The sequence below is a fragment of the Anomalospiza imberbis genome, chromosome 11 (genome assembly GCF_031753505.1).
Source record: "Anomalospiza imberbis isolate Cuckoo-Finch-1a 21T00152 chromosome 11, ASM3175350v1, whole genome shotgun sequence".
Taxonomy (NCBI): Eukaryota; Metazoa; Chordata; class Aves; order Passeriformes; family Viduidae; genus Anomalospiza; species Anomalospiza imberbis.
In genome coordinates this window covers 12086889-12113855 of record NC_089691.1, presented here as the reverse complement: position 1 = coordinate 12113855, position 26967 = coordinate 12086889, and the positions used below count along the sequence as shown (strand labels likewise).

The window sequence follows — 26967 nt, the reverse complement described above, 5'->3', positions numbered from 1 at the left end:
AGCAGGCAAAGGTTTTTCCAGTATGATTCCCCACCACCAGTTCCCTTCAGCCAGGACTCTGTAACCAAGTACTTTCAAATAAGCCAGTCATCCTGGGACCAAAACGAACAAGTTTTGTGATTTATAACCTGTGACTTACTGCTATTCCTCACACTCGTTTGAAGTCTTTGTTGGCATCGGCAATAGGCAGAATACAGCAGTTTACAAACTCATGGGACTGAAAGTATCTCACAGCAAACAGTGACTGTTAAACACTTTATTGTTTAGGAGGGAACCTTGGAAGGGAAGGAATGTGCCTGCTGGTGTAACCAGTGGGAGCATGCTAGGAACAGTTAATCCTAACAAGCTACTCAGGGTTACTTCCAAATACTTTGGACCCCTTTCTCCAGAGCAAACAAACAGAAGCAACAGCTCTTGAAACTCAGACGTAGGTTGGTGAAACCAAAGTTAGAACTGGGTGAACCAGACTTGTGTTGGAGCAAGACCCTAAGCTACAAGCTATGCTGGAAGCACCTGGGGTCAACACAATTCTTTATATTGCAAAACAATGAAAAGAAACTATAGCATCCCCCACTCCTGGAACCCTTCTCCCAACCCCAGGAATGTCCACCGAGACTGATACATGCAGGCAGTTAGAAGAGGAATCATTGTATTGTCTTGGTCATCGAGGGCAGAAGGCACCGTTTTTGGTCAGTGTCTGTCCAGAAGGATGCTGGGGCTTCCAAGGGCATCTGTGGTCCCTGTCCTCTGCTCTTTGGCGGATGATGTTTATCCAGAATTAACTAACAGCTCCTGGAGAAAAAAGGAGACAAAAAACCCGGCAGTAAGCTAGTTATGTAGCTTGTTGATATGGGAATGTTAACATCAGAAATGAAAGAGTAGCACTGGCAGGGTGTAAAACCCTCAGAAAAATCTTCAGGTTTCACCTACTGTAAAACACAAGATATTCAAGGGGAGAGGACTGTGGAAGCAAGAAAGCAGCTCATGATACCAAACATAAAGCTGATTCTGTGATTAAGAACACATGGTCAGTTGCAACAATCAGGATTATCTACTGGCCTACAGTGGGAGAGAACAGCGGTGGCTCCAGGTAAGCTTGGAGCAGACACTAAGTCCTGCCTCAGCACAGGAGGACATAGAAGCACTTTGATAAGCTGCCATCAAACACACACACACACACACACACACACTCCCCCCATTTACTCATCCTGGAACAGGATTAATATAAGAGCACCAGAGAAGTGAGAAAAAGAAAGATGGGGACTCAGAGACCACCCTAACTCCTGACATATCTGACAGCCTTTATCCTATTAAGACCCAAGCCCTCCTAAAATTCAAAGCAAAATCACATCTGCTTTGTCCCCACAAAAACCTACTAAGTGGTACCTCCTCAGATCCTGCAGGTCTCTGCATATGAGCTATGAGCTTCTGAGGGTTATTGTAAGACAGAAAGCTTCCAACGTTTTTAGGATGGAGATTGCAAAGTCTGCTGTGGTCTCTTCCTATTTTTATCTTATCGCATCTATAAAGTCAAAGAAATCGAACCAACAATGCCATCAGCAGTGGATGAGAGCACATGACACCAGCTGTAACACCCCTCCTTCTGAGGATCTGAGAAATCAGTGCTGGATCCCCCTTCCCAATGTGGGCAATCAGCTCTCCTGCAGCAGCAATGGCATGGTTGTGTCAGTGCTACAGGAACAGCAGGATCACAGAGGGTAAGCCCATCAACAGGCCACATGCTCTGGATACATGCAGGTCCCTGCTGCAGAGCAGACAGTACTGATCCATGTTAAGATGACTCAGCTAAAGCCAACTAGAGAAAGGCAAGCGAACACTTCACTGCATACAGTCTCATTGCCCATTTTTATTAGGGCTGTGTTTGAGCTCAGTTCTACTCTCCAGATATTTGCCTTTCTGAGGAGAGGAGCTGTGCTTTCTTCAGTGTGAATCAGAATGGAAAACATCACAAAATAATGATGCTAGCACACTTGGCACTGTCTGTCAGAAGGTGAGGATGTCATTTGGGCTGCTTCTGCACAGCAGGCTGATATTGGCTGATACATGGCCAATGCAGACTGAATATGCTGGCCTTGAATCTCCAAAGACAGCCCCATCTCTGACAACAATGAACTGGAAAAGCTTCAAAGAACTCCAGAATAAAGAGAAAATTGTACACCAAATCATTTAGACAAAGGTTATACAGAAATCTGACAAATGAACCATCAATAATACTCCACTGACTCTAATTTCCCAGGTAATTTTTCTCATCATTAGTGACTTAAAAGTTGTGCACAGAGCAATATATTTTTAAAACTCCAATAGCACTCACTGAAATTGCAATGAATGAAGCAGTAACAACTCAGGATCAATTTTGCAATGAAGTAATTTGCTGTATTCACATTGTAACACTTCAGTTAAGTGTCCAGGAATGCTACATTTTGTGAAAAAAAGAAAACAAACCAAAATCAGTTCTGTGCCTACTCTGTGGTTAACCCTTCTGGAAGACAGTAAAACCCCTGTTTTTAAACACTTTTGAAGAACATCACAGTTACACAATTTCATGTTCAAAATCATAACTACATATTTCAAACTCATCTAGTTGCAGGTGTCTCTACCCATGGCAGGGCGGCTGGAAATAGATGATCTTTAAGGTCCCTTCCAGATAAAACCATTATATGATTCTATGATATTTTAACTTATTTCAGGAGAAAATGAAAACAGCCAGTTCTTAACCTCAATGAATTCTTTCCAGCCTAACCTACCCACATACCAGATATGCATTGAGCTGGAGGCTCACAAACATTCTTTGTGCAAATACATCAGGTTCCATCTTACTCTGGATGACTAAACCTCCTAAAAATCCTTTGTACAGTGAGCCAGGACCCAGAACTGATGAGCTGAGGGACACCATAGCTCTGAGACTAAACCCACTCTTTGCTCACCTAGCTTTGCAACCATGACAGTGCAGACTTGGCACCCCTTCATTTTTTCCCAACCTGGAATCCTCTCTGCAAGATGCTACCAGGTTGCTACAGCACTTACCTTGAGCAGAAGGAGCCAGGAAAGGGAAGGAGAAGCTTTACCTCTTCTCCATGCCCTTATCATTGCATATGCACCAGACAAGGTGAATAGGCAACAAGCCCAGGCAGATTGCAATCGCTGTTCTCACCAGACAGGATACTGCCAATTAATGGAGTCGAGGCTCAGACTGAAATGTTTTTTGTGCCTCCTCAAAAAATGACTGCCCCACAGCTGGCATTAGCTGGTCTTTGCTGCAGTCTCAGCAGAACAAGAAGTCAGAGATGAACAGCCTTGGAGGGTGCATCATAGCCTCAGTCTGACGAGAGGGAACAGTGCCCTTCTTGCATAGGGAGGGCAGGTTATTTTTAATGCCACTGCCAAGGCAATCCAGGTAGAGACCAGGTTCCAGTCTTGATGAGCTCCAGGCCAGCGCCTCTACGTATGAAAATAGTGTCCATACAAAGGCTAATTCCTCACCAGCACAAACAGGAATGGCAATCTGTTCAGTCCTGACAGCAAGTCCAGCTGGAAGGCATACAGCACTTGCTTTCTTCCATGCCTCTCACAGCAAATGGGACCTTCGAGCTACTAACTCATGTTCTTCCACCACTGTGGCACCCTGCTCAGGAATTAACTGCAGTCAAAACAGGCTGCTTAGCTGACACAGCCTGCCACTTTGCAGCCCCTGAGGGAAAGCCAGTAGCTTTCCAGTTCTGGTTCCAGTTGAGTGAGGAGAAAGGGCTGAGCTCTGCAAGTAGATCTGCTCCACAAATCTCACTCCCGCTGAGTCCAGTCAATGCCCAACGCAATTCTTGTCCTCTAACAGAGCTGAGGCCCTGGTACCCAGCACCAGGGCGAGCAAGCTTCAGCAAGATTTTCTAATGCACCTGTTCCTCTGTCCTGTTCTTTCTTTCTCAGTCTGCATCCCAGTGCAGAAGCTTGGGGCTGCCTAGTGGATCTGCAGCATCCTCTCCACCTCCCCCAGTCGCTGGCCAGCTCTGTGCCTCAGCTCTTGGCCTTGCTGGAGGCTCGCAGCCAGTGGAGGAATCTCCCTCCTTGAAAAGCCAGACCCTGAAGAACTTCCTCTCTCAGTGTTTGCCAGAGACGCTGTTTGCCAAGCCTCAGCTGTGTTAAGACATATTTATTTAACCAGCCGTTAGTCTCACAGGGTAAACCCTGCAAGTTCCCTCCACCATGTGCCTTGCCTTTGTTTTAACAACCCTTTAAACAGTCGCACCACAGCACTCACACATATGGGCACTGTGTAGCTATGAAGAAATCAGAAAGCAGATCCTCATGATAAATGACTTGGTGCATTTGGAGTGTCAGTGACAAAGTAGAAATTAATCTCCACAGTTCCTGCCGTGTGCAGGCAGCTCTCAACATCACAATACCTGTTGGCACACAGCAGACCTCAGCAACGTGACTGCACAATTTTTTCATCTCAGTGTGGAAAGAGGCACAAACAAAATACAAAACTCCTGACCTGCCCTAAGATGGGTGTTCAAGGCCTTTACACTGCATGAGGCATTTGTTGCAGGGCTATTAGCACCCCAAAGCGCTGCAAGGGACATTTGAGTCACTTTGGTTTGATGTATGCTGTAGGTATTTTTTGGTTATGTGCAATTTGTTCTGTTACACTCAGAGTACTGGCTATTTTGTAGAGCAGCTGAGCTGACTAATGGATCACAGCACTTCTGTGCCATATAGTTATTGCACAGAAAAGCCTTTCTGTCTCTCTCATCCTTCAGGAGTCCAACAGTTGCTGTCCTTGGGACTGGAATAAGGAGGGCCAGGAGCATGCCTGGCAGCAACAAAAAACATTAATTCAAAAAGCTATGAAGGGAGTTTTGTTTTCCCTCTTCTCTGTACTGGTGTTAATAAGTTTTGCAAAGCAGGGAAGTTCACCCAATGACTTCTTGGCTACTTCCCCAGATGGTGTCTTCAAAGTTGGCTTGACAGCAGAAAAGACGCTTTTCAGAAAACTCACCAGACACATTGTCAGAACACCCCGGAAAGTGCTTTCACGTGGAAGTCTCCTGGTCTACACACCCCACCAACAGAGTGCTAGGAACAGAAAGAGTCTTTCTGGTTCCCTCCTCCCTCTCCTTCAGCTCACAAGAGCCCACTGCTTGCTTTACTCTGCCTTGACACCTCCCTATTGCTCTGCGTCACCCAAATACAAAGTTATTTACCAGAACAACTAATCTCCAGCTGTTCTGAGACTCACCTGTTTGTTCATGCATTATAACATTGATTTCCTCCACACAGTTGTTCTGATCATTGTTCTAACTCGCAGAGAGCTCCCGTCATTAGCCTTGCTTAACAGGAAATATTTTGCCACTGACTGAGCAGCTCTGCAGTCAGCAGACTGCACAAAAAATCATCCTGGTTGGGGGGCTGCATCTCCCTGCTGAGCTGGTAACCCCAGACGTCGCAGTAAGGAACAAACTCAGTGCTTTTGATTTTGGACGTGCTAGAAAAGAGTGGGGCCAGGAGGAACAAACACGGCTCTGCAAAGGGCTGCTGCTGAAAGGACGACTGTTAATTAATCCACATACAAACCGAGGGCAGTTTTTGCTCAATCGATGTTAATTGCATTTAATCTCATTCTTGCCATTAAGAAAAGCCACCGGGCCAGGCTGATGTCGCTAGCGCCTGACATGTAGATTCCACCCACGTTTGGGAGGCAAGGCAGGAGGAGAAAAGTAATGGAAAGAAAGGAATAACCCTTCCTCAACCCCTTCTGCATCACTGCACAATTTCATCAGGTCTGTTCCATTATTTAAACAATTTTTGTTTTCCAGTAACATTACAGAGGAGCTCAAAGGATGAAAATCAGACATAGAGCATTTCACTACTAGTTATTCTTGCTCTCCCAGGTACCAGCTTAGAGCTTTGCTAACCTGCATGGCTTTGGCTATTGTGCTTCTGTAAAGGACTGAGATACAGAAAATTGCTTATGTGAAGCGGTGTTTGCTTTTTCGTCCTGGGCTGATCCCAACAGACCTGCCAGAGCCCCTCAATATGACCTACAACTGCTGACTGCCACCTTCCATCAGCTCTGCTGAAATCTTTCTCCTCACCTTGCTACTGCGCACAACCCCAGCACGTACCAAAGCACGCTGAAGCCTGTCTTTCTCTAACATAACACAAACTACTATTTGCTATTAAACAACCTCTGACCAAATCTGCCTTGTAAGACAGAACATTTTTGAAGCCTGAATTTCCCAGGTAAACCAACAGTGCACCCACCAGTGATCTGGCTCTGATCTGGGGACTGTGTCTCTATCTGCCCAGCCACCTGCTTGGGAAATGGGAACAATCCTCTGCAGGAATCAAGCCTGGGGACAGAGGAGCAGCTACTGTAGCACAGGAAGCCCAAGGTGGCAGATTTCATGACTACTGGCTTATTGCTTCTGTGAGAGCCTTGCGTTTTTCCAAATCAGTATCAAGAACAATAATCAAGCCCGGGCTCTGTCTGCGCCTTTCCCCCGTGGCAGCACACAATGCTTGCCCAAAGCCAATGCTGCAGTTTATCATGGATTTTCTTTATCCCTCAACAAGTGTTAATCCCAATGCCTCTCGCTGCATGAAGTGGACATATCACAAGTGCCATGAAGGACTGGCTGAGTTTTAAGTGCTCTGAAATGGCTCCACTAGACTTGGTCAAGATTGCTTTAAAATCATTTCCCATTAGGATTGTGACCCTCTCTCTTTACAGCCAGTGTAATGACTGTATCTCATAGGAAGGTAATTACATCCCACTATCTGTACACATCAGAAACTGCACACTCCAACCACTACTGTGCCTTTCTGGACTGAGTGGCAGAAGGCAATGCAGGAGGCAAAAGAGATAACACTGGACACCCCTCCATCCTGCAACTAGAGTCACCCCAAGTGTTTTCCAAGCTCGTGGATTAGCCCCTGGGAGGGATAAAGGGATCTGGAAGGCACAGAGTGTTTCTAAAGCAGAACAATGACAACTTGTACAAATCCAGCTCTGGTTTTGTGAGGATTAATACGAACTTCACCCAACTGTGAATATCCGCTTCCAGAGCCAAAAGGAATGGAAAACCACTTACTGATGCAACAGTATTTCATTATTTCAAACCCTAAGCCCCAACACTTCCAAAAATTAAGGAGAGGCAACAGTAACATTATTTGCTGGGGGACATTGGCTGAAGGGGTTTAACTGCTGAACAGGCAAGCCATGCTCTGGGCACAATGTAATGAAACAGTAGACACAAATATTGGCAGCTTCTCCATACTGTCTTTCCTGCTCTTGCTACCAGCCTCCAGAATAATCAGTGGGAAAATAAAAGGAAAATAACCCCAGAAGCCAAGAGACTTTGGATTAAGTTGTATAAATGACCTGTTACCTTCTTACACGAGGAAGAAAGAAATGCAATAAATACCTGCAAAGCCATCACAGTATCCTGGATTAAATGGATTACAGAAATGGAAAGTACATGATGCAAGATGTTATAAAACAAGATGCCAGGGAAGTGCAGGAATTTGAATCAGGCTGGCAAATGATCCCTGCAGACTATTGAGGAAAATTAATAGAGAGAAGGGGAAGAGAAAGGACATGGTAAGAAGACTGACTGATGAACACTGTTGTTAGGACGCGTAAATTCAGGATGTCAGACTTCCTCTTAAATCTACTTCAGTCATGGAACAAAAATAGCAAATCCTACAGTGCTAAAAAGCACTGGAAGTAGCAAAGTCAGATACGGAAGCCTCATTTCAGGATAGGTTTCCCCTGTGCATCCCTCAAAATTGAAGTTTGTGACTTTAATTATTCCTGGAACATTGTGTATATAGGGATTCAATGCAGGGATTACTAGCAGCATCCTTGTTATAAGTGCCACTTCTCAAACAAATTACACTTCACTGGATGTCAGTAACATACACAAGAAAACAAATTAGATAAAGGCAGCAGGATGGCAAGATACAGGTCTGGTGCAAGGAAGTTTCACAAGGTCACCCAGAAAAATAAAGGCACTTAGAATTTAAACTCCTAAAACATTTCTAATTCCTCAGTGTATTAAAGCTCCGCGTGACCCAGACACAAAACCTTCAATATACCAGTGACTCCACACAACCTGAGACTAAGCCTAGCTGAGATGTGCTTGATTTGTGAAGAAATGCCAGCTGGTGGAGGAAGAGAGAGACAGGAGGTAGAAGGAACAGCCCTAGTTGTCCTCCCAAATCCTAGGGATCATCCCATCCCATCCCATCCCATCCCATCCCATCCCATCCCATCCCAATCCCATCCCAATCACTGACTGTTCACAGCCCCACACAGACAGATGGGAGAAGCCAGGAAAGAGGATGTAATATTGTTTGGAGGCAAATATAGCAGCTCTTTGGCTGCAGGGCTTCTTCACAAGTTGATTCCAGATTTACATACTGCATTTTGTCTTTCCAGAACTCATCCCAGGATGTATTACTAACCTGAACATGTCTTTAACTCCAGAAATTTTCATGAAGAAGGAAGCACAGGAAAGTCCAGTCCTTGGGTAGACTGCAAAGAACAGCTGAAAACACTTCACCTCAGGTATGGCACTGTCTGTGCCTCTGAGATGGGACCTCAACGGTGGTTGTTAAATTCTCGGACTGGGGACTTCACCAGGTGCTTGCTAGTGTTACTAAACCCTGATGTTGTTCCGTGCATTCCAGGAGGGTGAGCACTGCCTGGAGTGCATAAGCCAGTCCTAGATTCTACTGTCAGTGATCTCCCAACTTCTTCCAGCAGCTGAAATAAATCCCCATCTCAGTTTCCCTTTCTGTACCTAAGAGTAATGCCACTTACCAACCACACAGACGTATGATAATTATTCACTAAGAGAAGATGCTAAAGAAATGCAAAAATTCAGTTCTCAAGGGATCCATTCCTCTGTACAATTTGCATTTAGGCTTCAGAGGAAATCTGGTGTTTTATCTTGCTCCTTTCTGTCTTGCTTTAGCAGGCTCCTGCTCCGGATAAAGAGAATTCCTCTTTGGGTCAGGGTATCATGTCCGCATTTAAAGTATGGCTCAATCCTGTCTAGTCTGGCTTCATACACCAAGAACAGAGGCAGGCAGAGACTTCTCCAGATATCCTTTTTCTATGCCTAATTCTATTTTTGTTCAGTGATACAGTAAAATTCCACACAGAAGTATTAGGAGCTTGACTGGCTTTATTTGTTTAACACTTCACATTTTCATTAAGCTGTTGCTACTCGGCAGCCAGTAATTTTATTTGTGTGATAGCTGTATTCATCTCACCCACACGGGTGTAGATGTCGCTCTCCTTTTCTTCTGGCTGAAGAGGCAAAAATCAGCAATGATAGAGTCAAGAGAAAACTGGGAATTCTCAGGTCTGTTTGCAGATAGACAGGAGATTTGATTCCTACCTGTTTTTGTGAAACACCTCCCAAAGACTAGGGGCACCTACAGGTCAAATTAAAAAGAGGGAAAAGAAATATTTTGGAAGACTACCCTCCCCTACCCAGGTACAAATGAGAAACTGAAATTATTTCAGCAGAATCAGCCCGTTTGACTCAGCACTGAACTCTCCTGCACCAGAAGCTTATTGCTGACTGAGCATTTACAGAATTTGAGTATCAGATTGTAAAGAATTAATTATATGTCTAACTCTTGCCAATTTTCAAGTATCTTGAAATATCTGGTCCCAGGAGCTGCAAGATCTGATTAGATCTCAAGGAAGAAAAGTCTGGTTGGCTGGCCCTCACCAAGCCCCAATTAGACAATCTTCTACCAAGTTCAGGCAACCAGACAGAATTAACAGCCCTTCTGAAATGTTAATGACTTGAACCGAGACAGTCAAATGACTGAGCCACACCTCTTGGACAGAGGTTTCAGAAGTCAAGAATACTAAACATTTCACTGTGCCACTCCCCTTTGACGAGATCACAGAGTGGGAAGCACCGGGTAGGGAATCTGCAGCCCGGGTTGGAGAGCCCTGGGTGCTCCCGCTGGGCATGACGCATGGATCGGGATGGAGAGGCTGTAACAGATCGGGAGGCCACGGAGACGTTGGGTTGTGAGATTAGATGGAGATGCCCAACCACAGGCACACCCAGGCAGCACCTGTGGGAAGCTGCAAGCTCAGCTGCCCTGAGCATGGCACTGTCACAGTCAATCCCTGGGCAACAGGGATCTGCTCTGAGTAGCTGCCCACTGGCACCCAGCTCAACCAGTGCAATTAAGAGACCAGGGGATAAAATGCCCTACAGCCTGAACCATGGGTCTGAGCAAATGAAGGGAACGTGGTGAACAACTGGGAGGTGCATTTTGATTTCTCAGTGTCTCCTCCTGTGTAAATTCCAAATCTTTCTTTCAAGATTAAAGACCTTTACCAAGTGAAAAACAAGCTCAGCATTTCTCTAGCTCTGTCCTGTCCCTATCCCTCTTCAAAGGATACCCTGGTAGAATACCAGATGCTGGAATAAGCCACAAAAGCCTTCTAAATAATTATCTCCTATCGCCTCCTCTGCAAATTTATAGTCCTGCATCAGTGTCAAGACAGAGACCTGCTTCCATCTGTCTAAAACACATTCTTTACAGAGGACCTGAAGGTGGAATGTTTAACGTTAGCATTTGAAAATGTATTCAGAGACTGGAAAAGAAAGTGACAGTTTTTAAGTGTGTTGTTCAATTGTCGTGTGGATGCTGCTCAAGTGGAGGGGTAGCTTTGTATTTTTTTAAAATATGACAAATGATGCCAGTCCCATCTTGTAATTTTCCTCACTGTACAGCACGTCTGTTCATGATAGATACCAGTGCAGCTGCTTAGGTGTTCGTTTATCTGCTTGGAAAGTATTGTCTGTTTGGAACCAACTCATCCTAAAACAGCAGCCCCAGAGGGTGAGAGAGGAAAAAAAGGAAGGGAGGCAGGGGAGGAAGAGACAAGGGAGTTGTGGACTGGGAACACATTCATGCTTCTTCTGTAAAGGTTCTGGAAAAAAGCAAGCACCATATTTAGTTTAAGCTACATCCTCTCTTCCCCCCTCCTAGACCATTCTTTTCTACTGTCACTCAACACCTTTTTACACTCTCTTCCCACAAAGACCTTACCACTAACATACATTTAATTTCACACTTCCAACCTGTGGAAACAAAGCAAGCCCTCAGCTGCCTTCTGCAAATCTGTGCCAGCACAGAGGAGCCTTCAGGTCACAACCTGTACAGTTTGCAGTTTAAGGGAACATTTTAAATAAAACCAAAAATGTAAAGGAAGGAGAGAGAGAGAAAAAAACAGGAATAAAGAAAGAGGACAAAAAAACCCAAAAAGTACTTATACTTTGTGTTTAAATAGACTTTAAACAGGAACTTGCCAATTTTCTGTAACCAGGATTATAAGAGAATAAACTCAAATACTTTGTCCTTCTGCAGAGCCCTCTGAGCTGAATTTCACTCTCTGCAAGATGGCCAATATAGAAAAAAAGCTCATAAATCCCTCTGACGTAAGTAACTTCACATTACTCTTGGGGAAACAGAGGCAGAGACAGATTCATTAATCCAAGTAAATGAATCCATGAGGCAGTCTGAATTCCTGAATCCCCATAATATCCCACACTACAAACAGCACCCAGGGCCCAGCAATTTCCATGCCATGTTGCCTGGCACGAGCAAAGCAAGAGACTTGAACAGATGAGAATATTTTTAGAAAGGACAAGTACAGTTATTAAACCACACCTGCCCTAGCCATGTAGCAAAACCCATGTTTTGTTACTTTAAAATACTTCTCATTGTTTCACTCACCGCATCGTTAATGCCAAAGAGCAAGGTCACATATGTAAGATGCTGCCTCAGAAACCTGCTGAGATGCAGAGACCTGCACAACCTGTCTGAACAGGTGGGTACAAATTCCTGTGGCTCAGCACTGTCAGGGTTAGCCCGCTGGTAATACTCACGGCTAGCAAGGTTAGGGCTGGCTTCATCTGCCATCATTATTCTGCAGCCTGGGCATATCCTGAGAGGATCTTGCTACAGGCTGGTACTCTGTCTCTGACTTACCAAGCACAGTTTCCATGTGTGCATGGGAAAAGTAGGTTTTACGAAGCTGTTTATGAAGAACTTTATAAGACATTTGTGTTAAAGAATTGTTGAAACCAACACTGAATTAAAGACTGGATTTTTAAGACAAGTAGCTGTTCCTTAAAAATGGTCGTCTTCTTTTTTTTTTTTTTTTGTGGATTAGTGTTTCTTTGTTTTGAAAATAATAAAACGTCAGACTTAAGAAGGTGTCAGATGAACTCAAATTGTGTCAGGTAGTTGTCATTACTGTGACTTAGAACTGGAACTTGCATTCAGGATGCTCAATATTTATTGTCTTCCTAAATTTAAGCTGACAGAAAGAGTGTCTGCTCCTGCAGGCAGAAAGCTAATTCCACCATCTCTTTTTCACAGTCAGTCTCATCCTCACATGTAAATTCTCCTGAGTGGACCTGCTAACAGCTACCAAAGCACCAGCCTGGATGATGCCAACCAAAGACCTCCAAGCACAAGACTCTGAACTATGCAAACCAATCCTGGTGCCACTGATGCCTGCATGGGAAGGAAACAGTGTGCCTGCACACACACACAGCCAGCACAGGGAAGGACAGGCCGGTCACTTGATTTACAGACAGCTTTTCCATTACTTACTGCAGCATTCAAGCAGCCAACCTGCTCCCCCTTCATCTGCTCTGTGGTGGCCATTTCTCCAGAGCTGCCCATCATTTCCTTATCAAGCAGTAAAAACGTAGGATCACTGGAGACACAGCTCAGCCTTGCTGAGATTTCATTCTCTCAGCAGGTTGTAAATGCCCCTATAATGTTGGCTTTTTTAATCTTGTGTTATTATTACCCGCGGCTGCCATTCAGTCTGCAGAGAATAAAGCGCCCAGGCTTTCAGGACCCACACAATGGCTCTGTGCATTTGCCAGTGGTTGGACAGACAATAACTCTGTGTTTCAGCTTTATTGGAAACCCTTCTGTTGTGGGAGCCTGGCTGCATGTGTCCCTCTGCTCAGGCGATGCAGAGGTGCGAGTGGGAGCCTCTGACTTCCCTGGTGATTGCAGGAGCACGTGCCTTGGCGCCGGCCTACGGAACCAACACGAAAGTGCACAGGCAGCTGCATGTTGCTGTGAGCCCGTGAAAGACAGACACAGACCTGCAGAGCCAGTCGGTCTCCTCTAGATCAGCCAGGGAGTCCGAAGCGCTAACAGGGCCCCTCTGTGAATAATTACGTTCATCTCCGTGTAAATGGTGTTGCCAGCTCATAGGAAGGTGCGATGATATATGACATAACTGTGAAAATGTCAAAACACCACTACCCTGAACCCGTTCTTACAAGAAATCTTGGCTTCCACTTGAAATTTAAGATCCTGCTGCTTGCAAGAAAGGCTTGAAAGCTAGAACAACTGAAAAAACACAAATTAGAATGCAAAGAAAATTTGGAAAATGCAGGGCTCTTCTAATTCAGGGAGACTGTTCTGGTCAGCTCAGTATTGCTTGCAGGGGATGCTGTAGATGCAAGAACTCTTAGAGAGCTGCAAATATCCCTTCACTCAAGAAAACAAGCCCTGCTGCAGACTCCTCACATATTGAAAACCTAAGAGGAAAGTCCCACAAAACCACAAGGCTTACTTGTGAAACTGTTTAGAAATACACTAAGGTTGTTTCAATTGTCTTCTGGTTTTAAGCAATGGAGTCACATTCTCACACCACTTCTGTCTGGGCAGGAGGGTTAGTTTATTATATTTTATTTATTCCTTCCTTTTTCTTTTTTTCCAGTAAAAACACAGAACTAAAATTCTCATGTACTTATAAAAACTTCAGGTACAACTCCACAAAACTAGGGCAATAGAAAACATGCCAAATATTTCAAGGCTTGGCAACAGTGAGCCTGCCTGTCTCTCTGTGGCAGGAGGAATGTCTGTCTGTCTCAGCCAATGTTTCTGAGTAGGAATGTCTCATCCTGATAGCCCATGTACATATAAAACACCTTTGCTGTCAGCTCTCCAGGAAGAGACCTTGACATTTTGCAGAATACCACATCCCAACCCCCCTCTCTCCCCTGAATAGCAGCAGAAGGCAGAAAAAAAATGGTAGATCTGAAAATGTAAGAATAAGGTGCTGCCTTCAGCAAGGATTAAAGTTAAAATGGAAAGGTAATGGTGAAATAAGCACAGCCAAGTCACTGGAACTGATGCACCAAGGAACCTCCAGGGAACTTCCAGATTTCCCAAACCCATGGCCATGGCTGGCCTGTCCCAGTCCCTCTCCTGTGGTCCAAGAGAAGAATTGGAAGGAGAGGAAACCAAGGCTTTGCTGTCTTAAACAGAATAAATAAAAGGTGAATGGTTTCAGGAAATATTGTATTATTGTTGTGGTATTATGTGCTTTATGTAGCCGGTGAGAGAAACTGCAAGCCTCATTCTGAGCTCTCACCTCCCAGCAACTGGGCTGGCACAGGCAGGTGAGCTCTGCTCTCTGCGGATGCAGGAATGGGATTGCAATGCTCTCTTCCTGAAAAGAGTAATGAGGTGCCCAGAGAGCCTGCCAAGGTGTCAGAGAAACTGATGCTGATGGACCCTTTGCAGGCCAAAGATAGATTAAGAATAACACAATACCAGCATAACGGCACCTTATCAACAGCCCTGCGAGTGCTAAGAAGTGAATCTGAGCGAAGGCTGTGACACCTGTCTGCATCACAGCCCTGCTATTACTGCCTTCCGACTTCCCGCACAATCCAAGTGTCCAAATGGCTTTGAAGCAAGAAGCAGCAAGACAGGAAGGTGAATCTGAACTCCGATCAGCTGTCTGAAGAGATAGTATGAATACCTTACATTTCAGTAACACTTTTCATCCATAACGAAGCTGAGACATCCATTCAACCTCCACACTCCAAACCACAGAAGTAATATCTGCCCAGGTAGAGATGGGCAAATAAACACAAGTTAAACGACTGTTCAAGGTCGTCCAAGGACTGCGAGAGACACACGTCTAGCAAGTAGATTACTCTTCCCTTCTGAAAGGCACACAGACACACACGCAGGGGATTGAAACTGCTTAGCCAGGTGTGGAGCCTGCTGTGATCAACACAGCTTCACTGAGCAGCAACTCTTCTCAATGCTGTTTCACCGGCGCTAAAATGTAAAAATGCAAACCTTCATAACAGAATTCTTTCAAACAGATGCAAATAGGTGTGGGGATTTTGCATCTGGGCTAAGTGGCTGCAATCTACACATCTTATTTGTTTGCTAGTTATTAAATTACCCACAAGCCATCAACAATTCAAGACTCTCTCTGAGAGGCAGAGATTAACTACGAATTGCTATGCAGAAATGCTGCTCATCTCTCTCTCTCTAGTGAGATCAGCCTCATGATGAGTTGCGGACATTTGGGAACAAAGGTGAGCTTTTCTGCAAGAAATGAGAGGCACAGAAAGATGGGAAAAATGATGCTACAGGGAGAAGAGGATTTATTTGCAAGGCAAGAATCTATCAGAAATGGTTTCACACACGCACTGCAAGCCACAGACTGTGACCAAACACACTCGTGTATCGGGAGCACAGGAAGCGGCACTTACGTCCAAGCACTAATGCAAATGACATTTTCTGTGAAAGACCATGAGGCCAGTATGTAAATACTAATTTAACAATCTAGTTGACAAAGCCTCAGCTGATCTATAAATAGCTGGTTTATTAGCAGGTGATGCTGAAGGCAGCTATCCTGGCTCCATTTCCCACAATTCCCTGTGCCATCTTGTTTTTATTGACCCTGGAGAAACAAGGAGTCTTAGCTGTATGCAGTTCACTCCACCACCACTACCTGCAGAGTAGCTACAAACACTTGACAACACAATACATATTTATCAATGCCCTTACACAACAAGGATCCTGCAGCACCACACACACAATGGCTCCCTGTGCTCAATTAAAGACAGCAAATGGTTTAGAAAAATGGAAGAACCATGCAGCCTTGCTTTTAAGCAGGAGGAGCTGGTCACTCAGGTGCCAATAGGCATTTAGGGAATGATTGACACAGAGCCAGAGCCAGGCACTGTCCATCCACATTTACACTGTGCATTGGCAAACTGAAAACCTAGGATAGCAACACCTTTAGGCCACTAAAGAAGCATTTTACCATCTCAAAACAAGATGTCAAAATCCTGATCTTTTTATACAGTTTCATTTCATCAATTATTATTTTATAGTACATAATAAAATTTAAAAGTCTTTACCACTTCCTCAAGCTGCACATGCAGGAATTCCTTCTTTCACACAGGCACAAGACAGCTATTTAACAGCAGACAGCAACATTACCAGAATCTAGGGCCAGCAGGCAAGAATACTGCATCCTGGTAAAATTGCTGTGGCATTTGGAGCAACACACCACAACTGCCCTAACTGCAGCATGGTCGGCATCCATGGAAACCACACGAATTATGATGTTTTAGGCTATTCACATGGATTTGTAGATATTCTCCAGAAGTGTTCTAAGGCTTCAGTCTTTCTCTTGCTGCAAAGAACAGTGACAACATATTGACGAGTTGGGCTTGTAAGTAGGGAGATTGAATTAGAGGAACAGAATAGACTTTGTTACCCCTTCCTCCCACTTGCTTCAAATTTCTAAAGAAACCTTCCAAGCACAAGAAGTTGCTGTGTCTTTCACGGCCATATGATAAGCAGAAATAAAAAATTAAAAACCACACAATCAACACTTATTTTCCATAAGGTCCATCATATTCTTACAGCTTGTATAGTGCAGGCTCCAGAGTTTATCCTGACAGGGAACTTACTGTGCCAGGCCCTGCACCAGCCCTGGCAAGGGCAGAGGCTGCTCGTGACTGGGAGGCTCACGCTGCAGCCGGAGGGTGCACGGAGGCGTGCTGGAGCAAGGAGCCCCGGAACGTTCCCTGCCCCTCACTTCTCCACACTGCCCACTCAGTGAGGTGACAGGAGTTTCCAGAACACCCAATTTGGTCTGCCACAGCTCAGCAGATCCATTCCAAACCATCACAATGATCTGTGCCAACAGCAGTACGGTTCCTATGGAGAGGGCTTTGGATAAAGGACTGCTCCTTCATTTGTCGCAACAAACCTTTACAATTTGCTTTTTTTTACAGTTTTATTAAGCACAAGGGTTAAATTGACTTCATATGACTGCAAACCTGTGATGGTCTTACAGTTTGTTTTTAAGACCACCAAGGACTCTGAAAAAGAAAATTTTCTAATGAAGTTCACTTACTAAATTGCCTTTTGTGAGTGAACATACTTCTCTTTTCTAGTATTTATAGAAATGAGATAGAGGAGCTTGACTTAGCTGAATCGGAAGTTAAAATAAAGGTGCTCTCAGAAATTCTGTGGAATTTAGCAAGAGAAGCGATACATCACAAATAAAGAAATCAGTAGTTTTCATTATTCAATTAGGATAAAAAAACAGTATAATAATAGATCTGCAATGATCTTGACTAGATTATTTAATAAAACTGTCATAAATCTAATGGCAACAGACACAAGCACGGAAGAAGAACTGAAACATTTTACATAGTTCAGTAAATGTAAGATGCTGCAACAAGGTGTCAAAACAGCCTTCCCAGGAGAAATCCACACAGTTGTTGTTTCCTTTGCCTTTGATGAAAACTCGCAGTGCCAAACAACTCAAAAGAAGCTTGAAGCTTATTCTGTGCCCCAAATCTCTGCATTTCCTGTAGCTCTGGCAAAGCTCCTGCTTCCTTTGGCTGTTGTCTCCTTTCTGATCAGCATTTCCATCGCCCAGATCCTTGATTCCACATCCCAGCCAGTTGTATTCCAGGAGCAGTTAGCAGCCAGCACCCAAAGAAAACTTTAACTAAGTTTGGCTCTGTCTGAAGCAAATTTTGAGCAACGGGAGCACAGATGAAATCCAACTAATCCAGAGTAACTCATTCTTCACACTTGTTTAAGCATGGTCACTCACCCAGGACAGACTGGCAGCCTTCTCTGTGGGCTGTGGATTCCACTGCACTGCCAGGAGCTGTGCTGAGACAAGTCCACATCACACGTCAGTGAAGATGGACTGCACCCTTCAGCTCTGGGATGGAAAAATCAAACTGCTAGATAGGTTCTCTTCCCTGCCGGATACACTGATTTTTAGCAACGGGAAAAGCCAATTAAAGTTTATAAAGACACATTCTCTGCTGATTTTTCCTTACTGCCCACTGCTCAGTGCTGGTATAATGGATAATGTTCTGCCTGTGGGTGTATTTTCTAAGATCTGTCAGTTCTGACAGCATTTTGGCACCTGGATAACTCAAGATCTATACTGAGGGTCCAGGAATGCACTATTTCTCAGTAGCTGATGGGTACATTTTTCAGCAAGGCTTCCCTAATTAAAGGGCTGGAAAGAGATGGGATCAGATTGATAGGCTTTGCAGTCAGATGTTTTATGCTTAGTTTGATGAATTATAAATCACCTTTTGCAACTTTCAGAACACGCGAGAAGAACACATAAGAGAGACTACAACAATATGTCCAGAATATCACAATGTAATTACTTATTTTCAAGTTTTACCTCTGTCCCTATAGCAAGGCCATTAAAGATACACTCAAGAGAAGCAATGCTCAATGAAAATAAATATAAATATCAAAAAGAAAAGTGAAGCTATGAAATGAAGACACTGCTGGTCTGGAGGTACTCCCACATGGAAGTGTTTTGCCCCAGGTGGGACAGATGATGCATTCCTCCCCCTTTGAGCATCACCCTGAGCTGGGAACACTACCCTGGAACTGAATGCTCAGCTCAATCATCATGTCCTCTGCCAGACCAGCAGGAAACTTTCCCTTGTCCTCAGCCATCACAGCCTTGTGTCAGGGCTAGAGAAACCACTGTCAAATTAAATGCTTTGACTTTACTCTCTGTAAAACTGCATGAAGACAATGTATTCAGTGCTGGCTTCGTTGTCTCTGTCAGAGCCCCTTCCCTACATACAGTGAAATGCAACTCCAGAGAGGCCACGGGCAAGACCTTTCAGAATAACCAGTTTGTTCTGGTTTTAATGGGATCTTTAAGTATTGAAGTTCTTTTTTTGCAGGGTGCGTGTGTGTGTATGGAGAACAACAAAAAAGCCCAAACCCCAAAACAGGATGTGAGAGCTCGGTATCCCAGCGTGGAAGTTCAAAAGTGCCTTGCTGGCAGTGGTGTTTGGAACAGTGCAGACTTTAAAGCTATAGAGAAGAAAGTCACAGAGTAACCATTTGGAATAGGGAGAAAACTGCTGGTAATTTATACCATGAAACCAAAGAAATACAATGCAAAGCTATCAGGATTTGAAAAGCACTTTCAGGCACTGAGAGGTTAAAACAATTATTTGAACAGCTGGGAAAATTAAAATGGTAAAATAATAGCTACACTTCAAAATTCTACAGATGCAAAGAGACTCTTCAATGAATAACTGATAAAGGGGAAAACACATTTTAAAAGAGAAACTGTTTCACACATGAAGGTCATACAAGTAACAGCTCCTCTTAAGAACTCGGATTTCCAGACTTGGCAGGAGATGAAGAGCAGGGGTTAACACAGCAGCCTTTTACCTTGTGGGACCTAGGGTAAAATCCTGAATACTTTAAGTTACACATGAAAGTGACTTTGGGCATATTCTTTCTACTGTTTTTGTGGAAACTGTTCCCCACTGTAACAAAAACAAGGTCAGAGGAGCATGCTGGAATTATTGTTAGCAGTTTGTTTCCTTTCCCAAGGAATTCTTCCAGCCGCAATGACTCCAGCAAATGGTGCAATCAGAGCAGTCAGTTCAGGTTGTTTAACTGATGTTATCTAGGGCTCCCCCACATATATAACCTTGCTCTGGCAGGAATGTGGTGATATGTGATTTTTCAGGAAAAAAAGACAGTCTGTAATAAGTAGCTTTGCTATTCAAGAAAGGTCTAACTGGAAGAATAATGCCAGTCAGGACTGCAGTGTGTAAGCCATGGTATACACAATGCTGCTCATCAGGACTGAGTACACAGAGAGACACATCCAGGGGACACACAACTGCAGCAGAGCCATCCCCAGGGCAGGGAGGAGCTGAACAAATACAGCCAGGGAAGGTTTATCTGCCATTTGGCTCCAGCTATCCCTGTAGGCAATCGATCCTCTCTCTCTGGTAGCTATTTTAAAACAAGAAACCAAAAATCTTCAGCAAGTAGAGAAAAATTGACAACTGAATAAGCAGCACTGTAAAGAAGGAATCAGCTGTACAGTGCCAGCTCTTGCTTCTGTTCCTCACCCACTGCAAATGCACAACTTCTTCCATATAAACACTGTCCAAACTGTTAACAGGACAGCAACTGAACACACCTCATCAGAGTCCAAAAACATGGATCCTTTGTCAAAAAAAGGCAGAATCAGAACAGAAGACCAAATCCATCCACCCCAGCAGTCAACTCTTCTATCATTCACACATATAAATTCACCAGTCTGCAACTGGAAAGTCTTATCTCTTTTTCTTTTTATCTTTTCTTTCTAAAGAAAGAAATTAGCATAAACACTGAGATCCTCCTGCAAGAAGACTTTTACTCCAATCAAAAACATTGGTTTTTCCAGGACAATTTGGGCATTTCTGAAGGACTAAGATATAGCCTTTTCAGCCTTCTCTCTTCAGAGTAGAGCCTACTTCACTCTACCCTGAGCACTGTCAACATACTTCAGTTGACAATCATCTGGTATTGAGTCCTGATGCTGTCACGTATCTCCTCTGATGGGTTAGGCTGCTTGCTAGGCAAGGATACTAAAAGAAAACATGAAGAGGATGAGCCTGCAGCCTACCCCATACAACTTGCTCCAATCACCTTGGAACCCTCAGCTACCTACACCAGGTTTGACCACTTTCAGGATCAGAAGTGTCCAACATGTTGCAGAAGGGAGTAGTTGTGCCCATGCCAAACCAAAGTAGGCTGTGCCACAGAAAGTAACACAGCTGACAGAAGGTTTTCAATAAAGGTCTTGATCCTCCTAAGGTCCTGAAGGACCCTGTGACACATTTTTACAAGAGTCGGAGCCCTGGTATTCTGCCAAGCTACATACATTTTGTCTAAACTGAAATTATGATTACAGCTTTATTTCAATATGCTCTCCTTCACTTCTGATCCTAATCTGCTGGCAGGAGCTGTTGGACCAGTAAGCACCTGCCTTTTTTTTGCCCTTTAGGTGACTTCGTCACTGTGCTGCTTGAACAGATGCCAGCAGCTAGAGCTGCACAGCAAAATCATTTAGGAAATTCACCAGCTGGGTACAAAATCTGCCTTAGCAGAACTCCTACTCCTACTGGGAAACCTGCAGATCCATCTCTGGTACCTTGTCATGGCACTGGCTGTGGTAAGAACATAGAACTGGAATATCTCAGCTTGTCCCCTCACTGTACCAGCATGACGACCAGCCATCAGTCTTTTACTTGCCCAAGGTCAAACTGCATCCTGCAAAGCTGGTGTATAGCTGGGTAAGGTACCCTGGGTCCTTCAGGGTTCAAAAGAGGGCATAAACCTGAATGAATGAAAAGAACTTGAAGCAGAAAAAGAAGGTGTGAGGCTTGCAAAGAACCCACCTCTTTCTACCCTCCTTCCATGGGGTCTCTGATTCTTACCCATCTTTCCTGCAGTCAAAGTCCCCTGTGCCAAGCAGCTTTTATGTCCTGTGAGGAGTGCAGGAAGAGCAGGGAGATGCAGAGGATTACACTATGTCCTTATGAGCTTCCAGCACTCTGAACCCGAAGATTTCTTTTGCTCCTCTGATCAGCCATGTTCAGATGCATATTTAAAAATAAGACAGACATTGAACTCTGTCTTGCCCCTTGAGGGAATTGCAGCCTCCTCCTTCCAAACCGCCAGTTCAGTGCTGCAGGGAATAGGCAGCCTGGTGTCAGCTCCAATATAGGTTTTCAAATGAAAGGAATGCAAACGAAGGGGACAGAAGAGAGGAGAGGAGGGAGGGAGAAGGTGCAGAGACACTGGGAGGAAGCAGGTGAAAAAATGAAGACAGAGGGGAAAGGAAAAATCTCAGCCCAGACTAGAAATGGGTGAGTAAAAGAGATGGAATGAGGAGGAGGAGGAAGAGGAGGTAGCAAACCCAGGCAATAGCATATCTCTAGCTCGCTTGTTCAGACTACAAGGAAAAACCTACACATGGCCAAGAACTGTTCGTGAGGAGATCAGTGAGCCACACATAAAATATATGTAAAATATCCACATCTCAGTTTTAATCACAGAACATCACAGAAGAGTTTTAGAACAATTTACCTGGCTTCTAGCTCAAACTCTCCTGACATCATGGGGACCAACCCCAGTGCTAGTGTGTCACTGCAACCATCGGGAATTCAGCACACCACAAAAAAATCAACCAAACCAACAATACAATAGAGAAAAGAACCTGGCAGTGCTATACAGCACTTGATTCTGGTGCCAGTGAGACAAAATGGGGATTCCTGAACCTTCCACATCCTGTCCAAGAGGGTTGGCAATTACTAGTATTTTTAAGCTTAAGAGAAGGATTCCAAGCAGCAACCTCAGGGAAACAGGTTTAAAAACCATAAAAAGATATAGTCGGTCTATTGAAAAAAAAACAAACCCCAAACAGATAATCAAGTGCATACCTAGATGTAAACTTGCAAATAAGAAATGCCAAGTTGGGAATCAGGAGGGCAAGTTCCTACAGCTCTACAACATGCACTTCCAGAAACTCATTGGAACTTCAGTGGTACTTGAGAAATCCGTGCCAAGATCAAGAAACTCTTCTAACTGTTGATTCTGAAGCAATTATCTGGAAGAACACAAGCTTGCCTGAGGTAAAACACACAGCATGGTGTGAACTTACTACCCTGCTGTCAGGATGGACCAGATACCATGGTACACACAAATCAAAATTGATGAAGCCAAAGAAAGCGCCAACAGAGAGAAAAAAGCAGGAACCAAGGATCACAAGGAAGAGCAGGCAGGACCCAGATGAAGAGTTACAGCCTAGAGACTTGTGTAGCAGTTCAGAGCCACTGAAGAAATTCTCTGGCATACCTGGCTGGTGGGTCCAAACGTCAGTTGGATCCAAACCTGCTGGGAAGACCAACAGCTCCAGATGAACACATAATCCTTATAACCTTTTATCCACATGACAGTGGACCAGACATCTGTGCTTTAGAAGACTCTTCTCAAGGGAAGATGACTACTTCAGCCTTCAAGCACCAAAACATTCCTGCTTTATGTTGTCCCTTAAGAAAAGCTTTTCATAGCAGCAATGAAAGTTTTTTGCACTGAACATCTGGAACCAAAGTCAAAGCACAACCTGGCAGTTTTCTTGGCTGAAGAGGGATGCCATTGAAGCTGAGCTTCACAGGAAAAAAGTCTGTATTGATAAAGGTTTGAGACAGTGGTTCAAGAGTTGAAGGGAGTCAGAATTGCAATCTGCAGGATTTTCAAGAGGAATATTTTGAACACTATCCTTCTGCTACAGCTGGCATCCAGAAATTATCTCCCTTACTTCTCTCCTTTAAATATTTTTTCCCATAACACTTATCAAAGCCACCACCTTCTCAGCAGGAACGGTCAGGATTTATCAGGTCTCCCAAGATGCTAAGATTAGCTAGCTCTCTTCTCCATGTGGGAACTCTCAGATCCCACAACTTAGTGAGCCAAAGATTTAGACCTGGGATTCAAGTTTTCATGTGGGAATTTCTGGTTTTATAGCAGATCTAGTTCCAGACACAGCCACTGTGAACCATGTGACAGGATATGAATCCTCTTCTGTATATTCCTTCTGTGTGATCCCCCCCCATTTCTTCACATCCCCCTTTTCTCTACAGTATTGCAGCACTTCATTGATTCAACACAATCAACAAGAGAGCACGAAGGCAGAGGCAGCTCTCAGATTGGAACAGCTGGTTTTCTTGATGGCATCATGTCCCAAAGAGAGGTAAGGAATCACAAGAAAAGAGACTGCTTATTCTCAACAGCAAACAACTCCAGACTGGAGAAGAAAGCACAACCCTGCTGACTGAGAAAAAGGCAGCAGTGGGATTTAGAATATATTTCACACTCTTTGATGGATCATGCTTGAAGATTTTGTGGGGAAGCAGAGCTCAGAGGAAACCATGCTTCAAAGCCTATCACTGTACTCAAGGGGCCTATGAAAACTTCATAATTACGAACCCCTGCTGTCCTGTCCAAAGCCCACCTGCAGACCTGCTGACACAACCAATTCCTCAATGCCCGTGCTCCCCAACTACCACATCTCACTTCCATCAGGCTTTGGAATAAGCTCCTGCCAGCCATGTCAAAGTGGGCTTAATAATAGATGGACAAAGATGACCAGTGGGGACTGAAAAAAACCCAGCCAAAAGTCATTGACCATTCACACCTCTGAACAAGGTGTGACAGCACAGCCACACCACAACCAACAACCACACCAAGCACCCATCAGCGAGCTGGCAGACCTCAGGCTGTTTCATTCACACACAGTTGTCTGTCACATGAGTCCTTGGACACAGGACCACAATACCAAAGTTTCTTCTTCCCTCATCTCAGTTGCTGTCCTGCCTCAACACACAGCAGCAAAAACAAGCTACTGAGGAGCTGACAACTGCCTGCTCATCATCAGCACAAAGAGCTGAGGCCAGCAAAGATCTGCAGTTGCTCTGATTCCCAGAGCTCAAATTTTCCAAGCATGAAACATTTGCCTGAACAGCACAAAAAGAGGTGCAGGAAGCAAGACCACAGGCTACCTTAAATCCACAAGCTCTTTTATTTTTCCAGGCTGCTCACACCTAATACTCTGTCTTTTATCTCATGCTAAAATAAGAGAACAGGCCGTAGAGGATCAAGCTATAAACTTTTGAAAGCTTTTTGTAGCCTTCTCTTGCAACAAGGAGTTTGTTTCCATTTCTCAAAAGCCAATAAGGAAATCAATACTTAGACAGAGAAGGCATATTCCAAAGGACAAATCTTCTTAGTTGCTGCAGTGCCACCCTTGTTGAGTCTCTCCAGTGAGGGTGATCACAATGGTAGGCAGAAGTCAGCGCCTCAAACATTCAGGCAAGCCAGAGTCTTCAAGTGGAAATAGGTCGTTCATGAGCAGCCACTTGGACTCCTCCAGATTCATGTCTCAAAGTTATGTTTTTCTGTGACCAAACTCACGTCTAATAAAGAGTGAGTCAATATCCTTCCCCCCTGCACAAGCACCACTGGGGTCCCTTCCCTCCACCTAATTGCCAGTTTTCACAAGGTATACAAGAACTTATTACTTCAGAGCCTTTGTGCTTCTGAGGAACACCACTGCAACTCACCAGCAGGTTTAGACTAAGCGGAGAGTGGGACATAAACCAGGCTCATGGATGCACAACATGTTTACGTGAGTCCCACTTCCTTAAGTAGGATAAAGCTCCAGACATGGCCTGGGGGGAGCCCCACATTCAGGGGAACGCTGGTACACTGAACCCAGGACAGTGTCCCTCGTGTCACCTGGGCAGGCTCTGCCCTGCTCTCCAGGGTCTGCTCTGTATTTGGCAAAGCTCCTGACCTACCAACATCTGCTCAGTTTTTATACAAAGCAAGTCAGGGCTCTGCAAGGCAGTACAACATCTTTGTTGACATTTCAGTCCCTCAGAGAGAAGCTCTCCTTTGGCTTTGTGTCAGCCACCTTTGGCTGTGTCAGAAAACAGTGCACAGCCTGCTCTCTCAAGCAAAGCTGTTTGCCTGTGCAAAGGTTCCCAACTAACAGACAGGAGGCAGCAGCTGGAGAAAGGAGACCTGGGATCACTGCACACAATCTCACCTTTTATTATTTAGCCACATTTACTGAACACAGCCTGGCTCTAATCCATCAGTGCAAGAAGCCTGCTAATACACTCACCTGATTGGAGAGAGACTTTCCTGCATTTTATGGGGTTTTACTGTAGCAAATATCAAGGCTCGGCAAAACAAGAAGGCACTAAGGAGGGTCTCACACAGCCTGGGCTCTTTCCCAACCAGCACTCATCTGATGCTGGATTAAACAAGGAACTTGAGAGCATTCTGTTGTCTCAAGTTCACAACATAGCTTTGTGTGCACACGAGCCACCCATCAGCAGCTGCAAGAACAAAGTATGACTTTCACTTTTAATTGTGAAATTAAAATGCTTGTTTTTGAACCAAGTGGCAGCCCATGTGCCTCAAGACATTTGATAAACACTGGAAAGAGGGAAATGCATTAGAACATTACACCCAGTCTACCTTCAGCAATGAACCTGCTTCTGCTCCAGAGGTCAATCTGGAGTCTATACAAGCTTTAGAACTTCAAGGTTGGCTTTTGCAGAACAATACAGTGATCACTGGTGCCATACAAGCTCTCCACAAAAATTTCTCTAGTGCACTCCAACTCTATCACAGTGCCTTCATTCTGTCAGCTCAAGGCACACACAGCTAGGAACTCTACTACCTGGATCACAGCATCCCATACATTTTTCAGTGGCTGTCTACTTTTACAAGATTTGAGAAGATTTCCTGAGCCTCAGAATACTCCTAACTGCACTTAGGCTTGGTACCAAAAGATAAAATACAACCTTGATGTGCCACAGGAAGTTAAACAGTACTGACAACACCCCAGAGGCCCAGAAATACTACAGAGCTTGTTAAATGATGGTAATCCTAAGTAGGCTGCATTGAGCACTACTGAAGACAAAAGTTTTCAATAGTTCCTGCTGATATGGCCTGATGGAAGCTCTTATGTTCAAAGTCACCAACTGGTATACACCTGAATCCATGAAGAGACAGTGCCAGAGAGCCCAGAGGATCATTAGAAGTATCTCTGTAACTTCCCAGCACACTATGTTTAGCTGCAGGCAGTGCCTCTAAAAAAAGATACATCTCCTCATCTCCTCCCTTCTTCCACGCATGGAAAGGAATCAGCAGAAGTTTTCAAACATGGAATGATGATGGCATTGAGAT

General features: G+C 44.3%; 1 protein-coding gene across 4 annotated transcripts in view; it reads right to left on the bottom strand.

Annotated features, from left to right (window-relative positions):
• Window positions 1-241: 241 nt before the first annotated feature.
• Window positions 242-26967, bottom strand: part of CHCHD6 (coiled-coil-helix-coiled-coil-helix domain containing 6) — a 109443-nt gene continuing 82717 nt past the window's right edge. For 2 of the 4 annotated variants that reach the window (XM_068201951.1, XM_068201950.1), the window contains exons 9-10: window positions 17984-18045; window positions 242-792 (exon numbers count right to left, since the gene is read on the bottom strand). In XM_068201951.1, the coding sequence (XP_068058052.1) occupies window positions 783-792; window positions 17984-18045 (72 nt within the window). In that variant the 3' untranslated portion in view covers window positions 242-782. Of the gene's footprint in view, window positions 793-17983; window positions 18098-26967 lie in introns of those variants that run through there. The other 2 variants (XM_068201952.1, XM_068201953.1) reach the window with 2 other exon arrangements.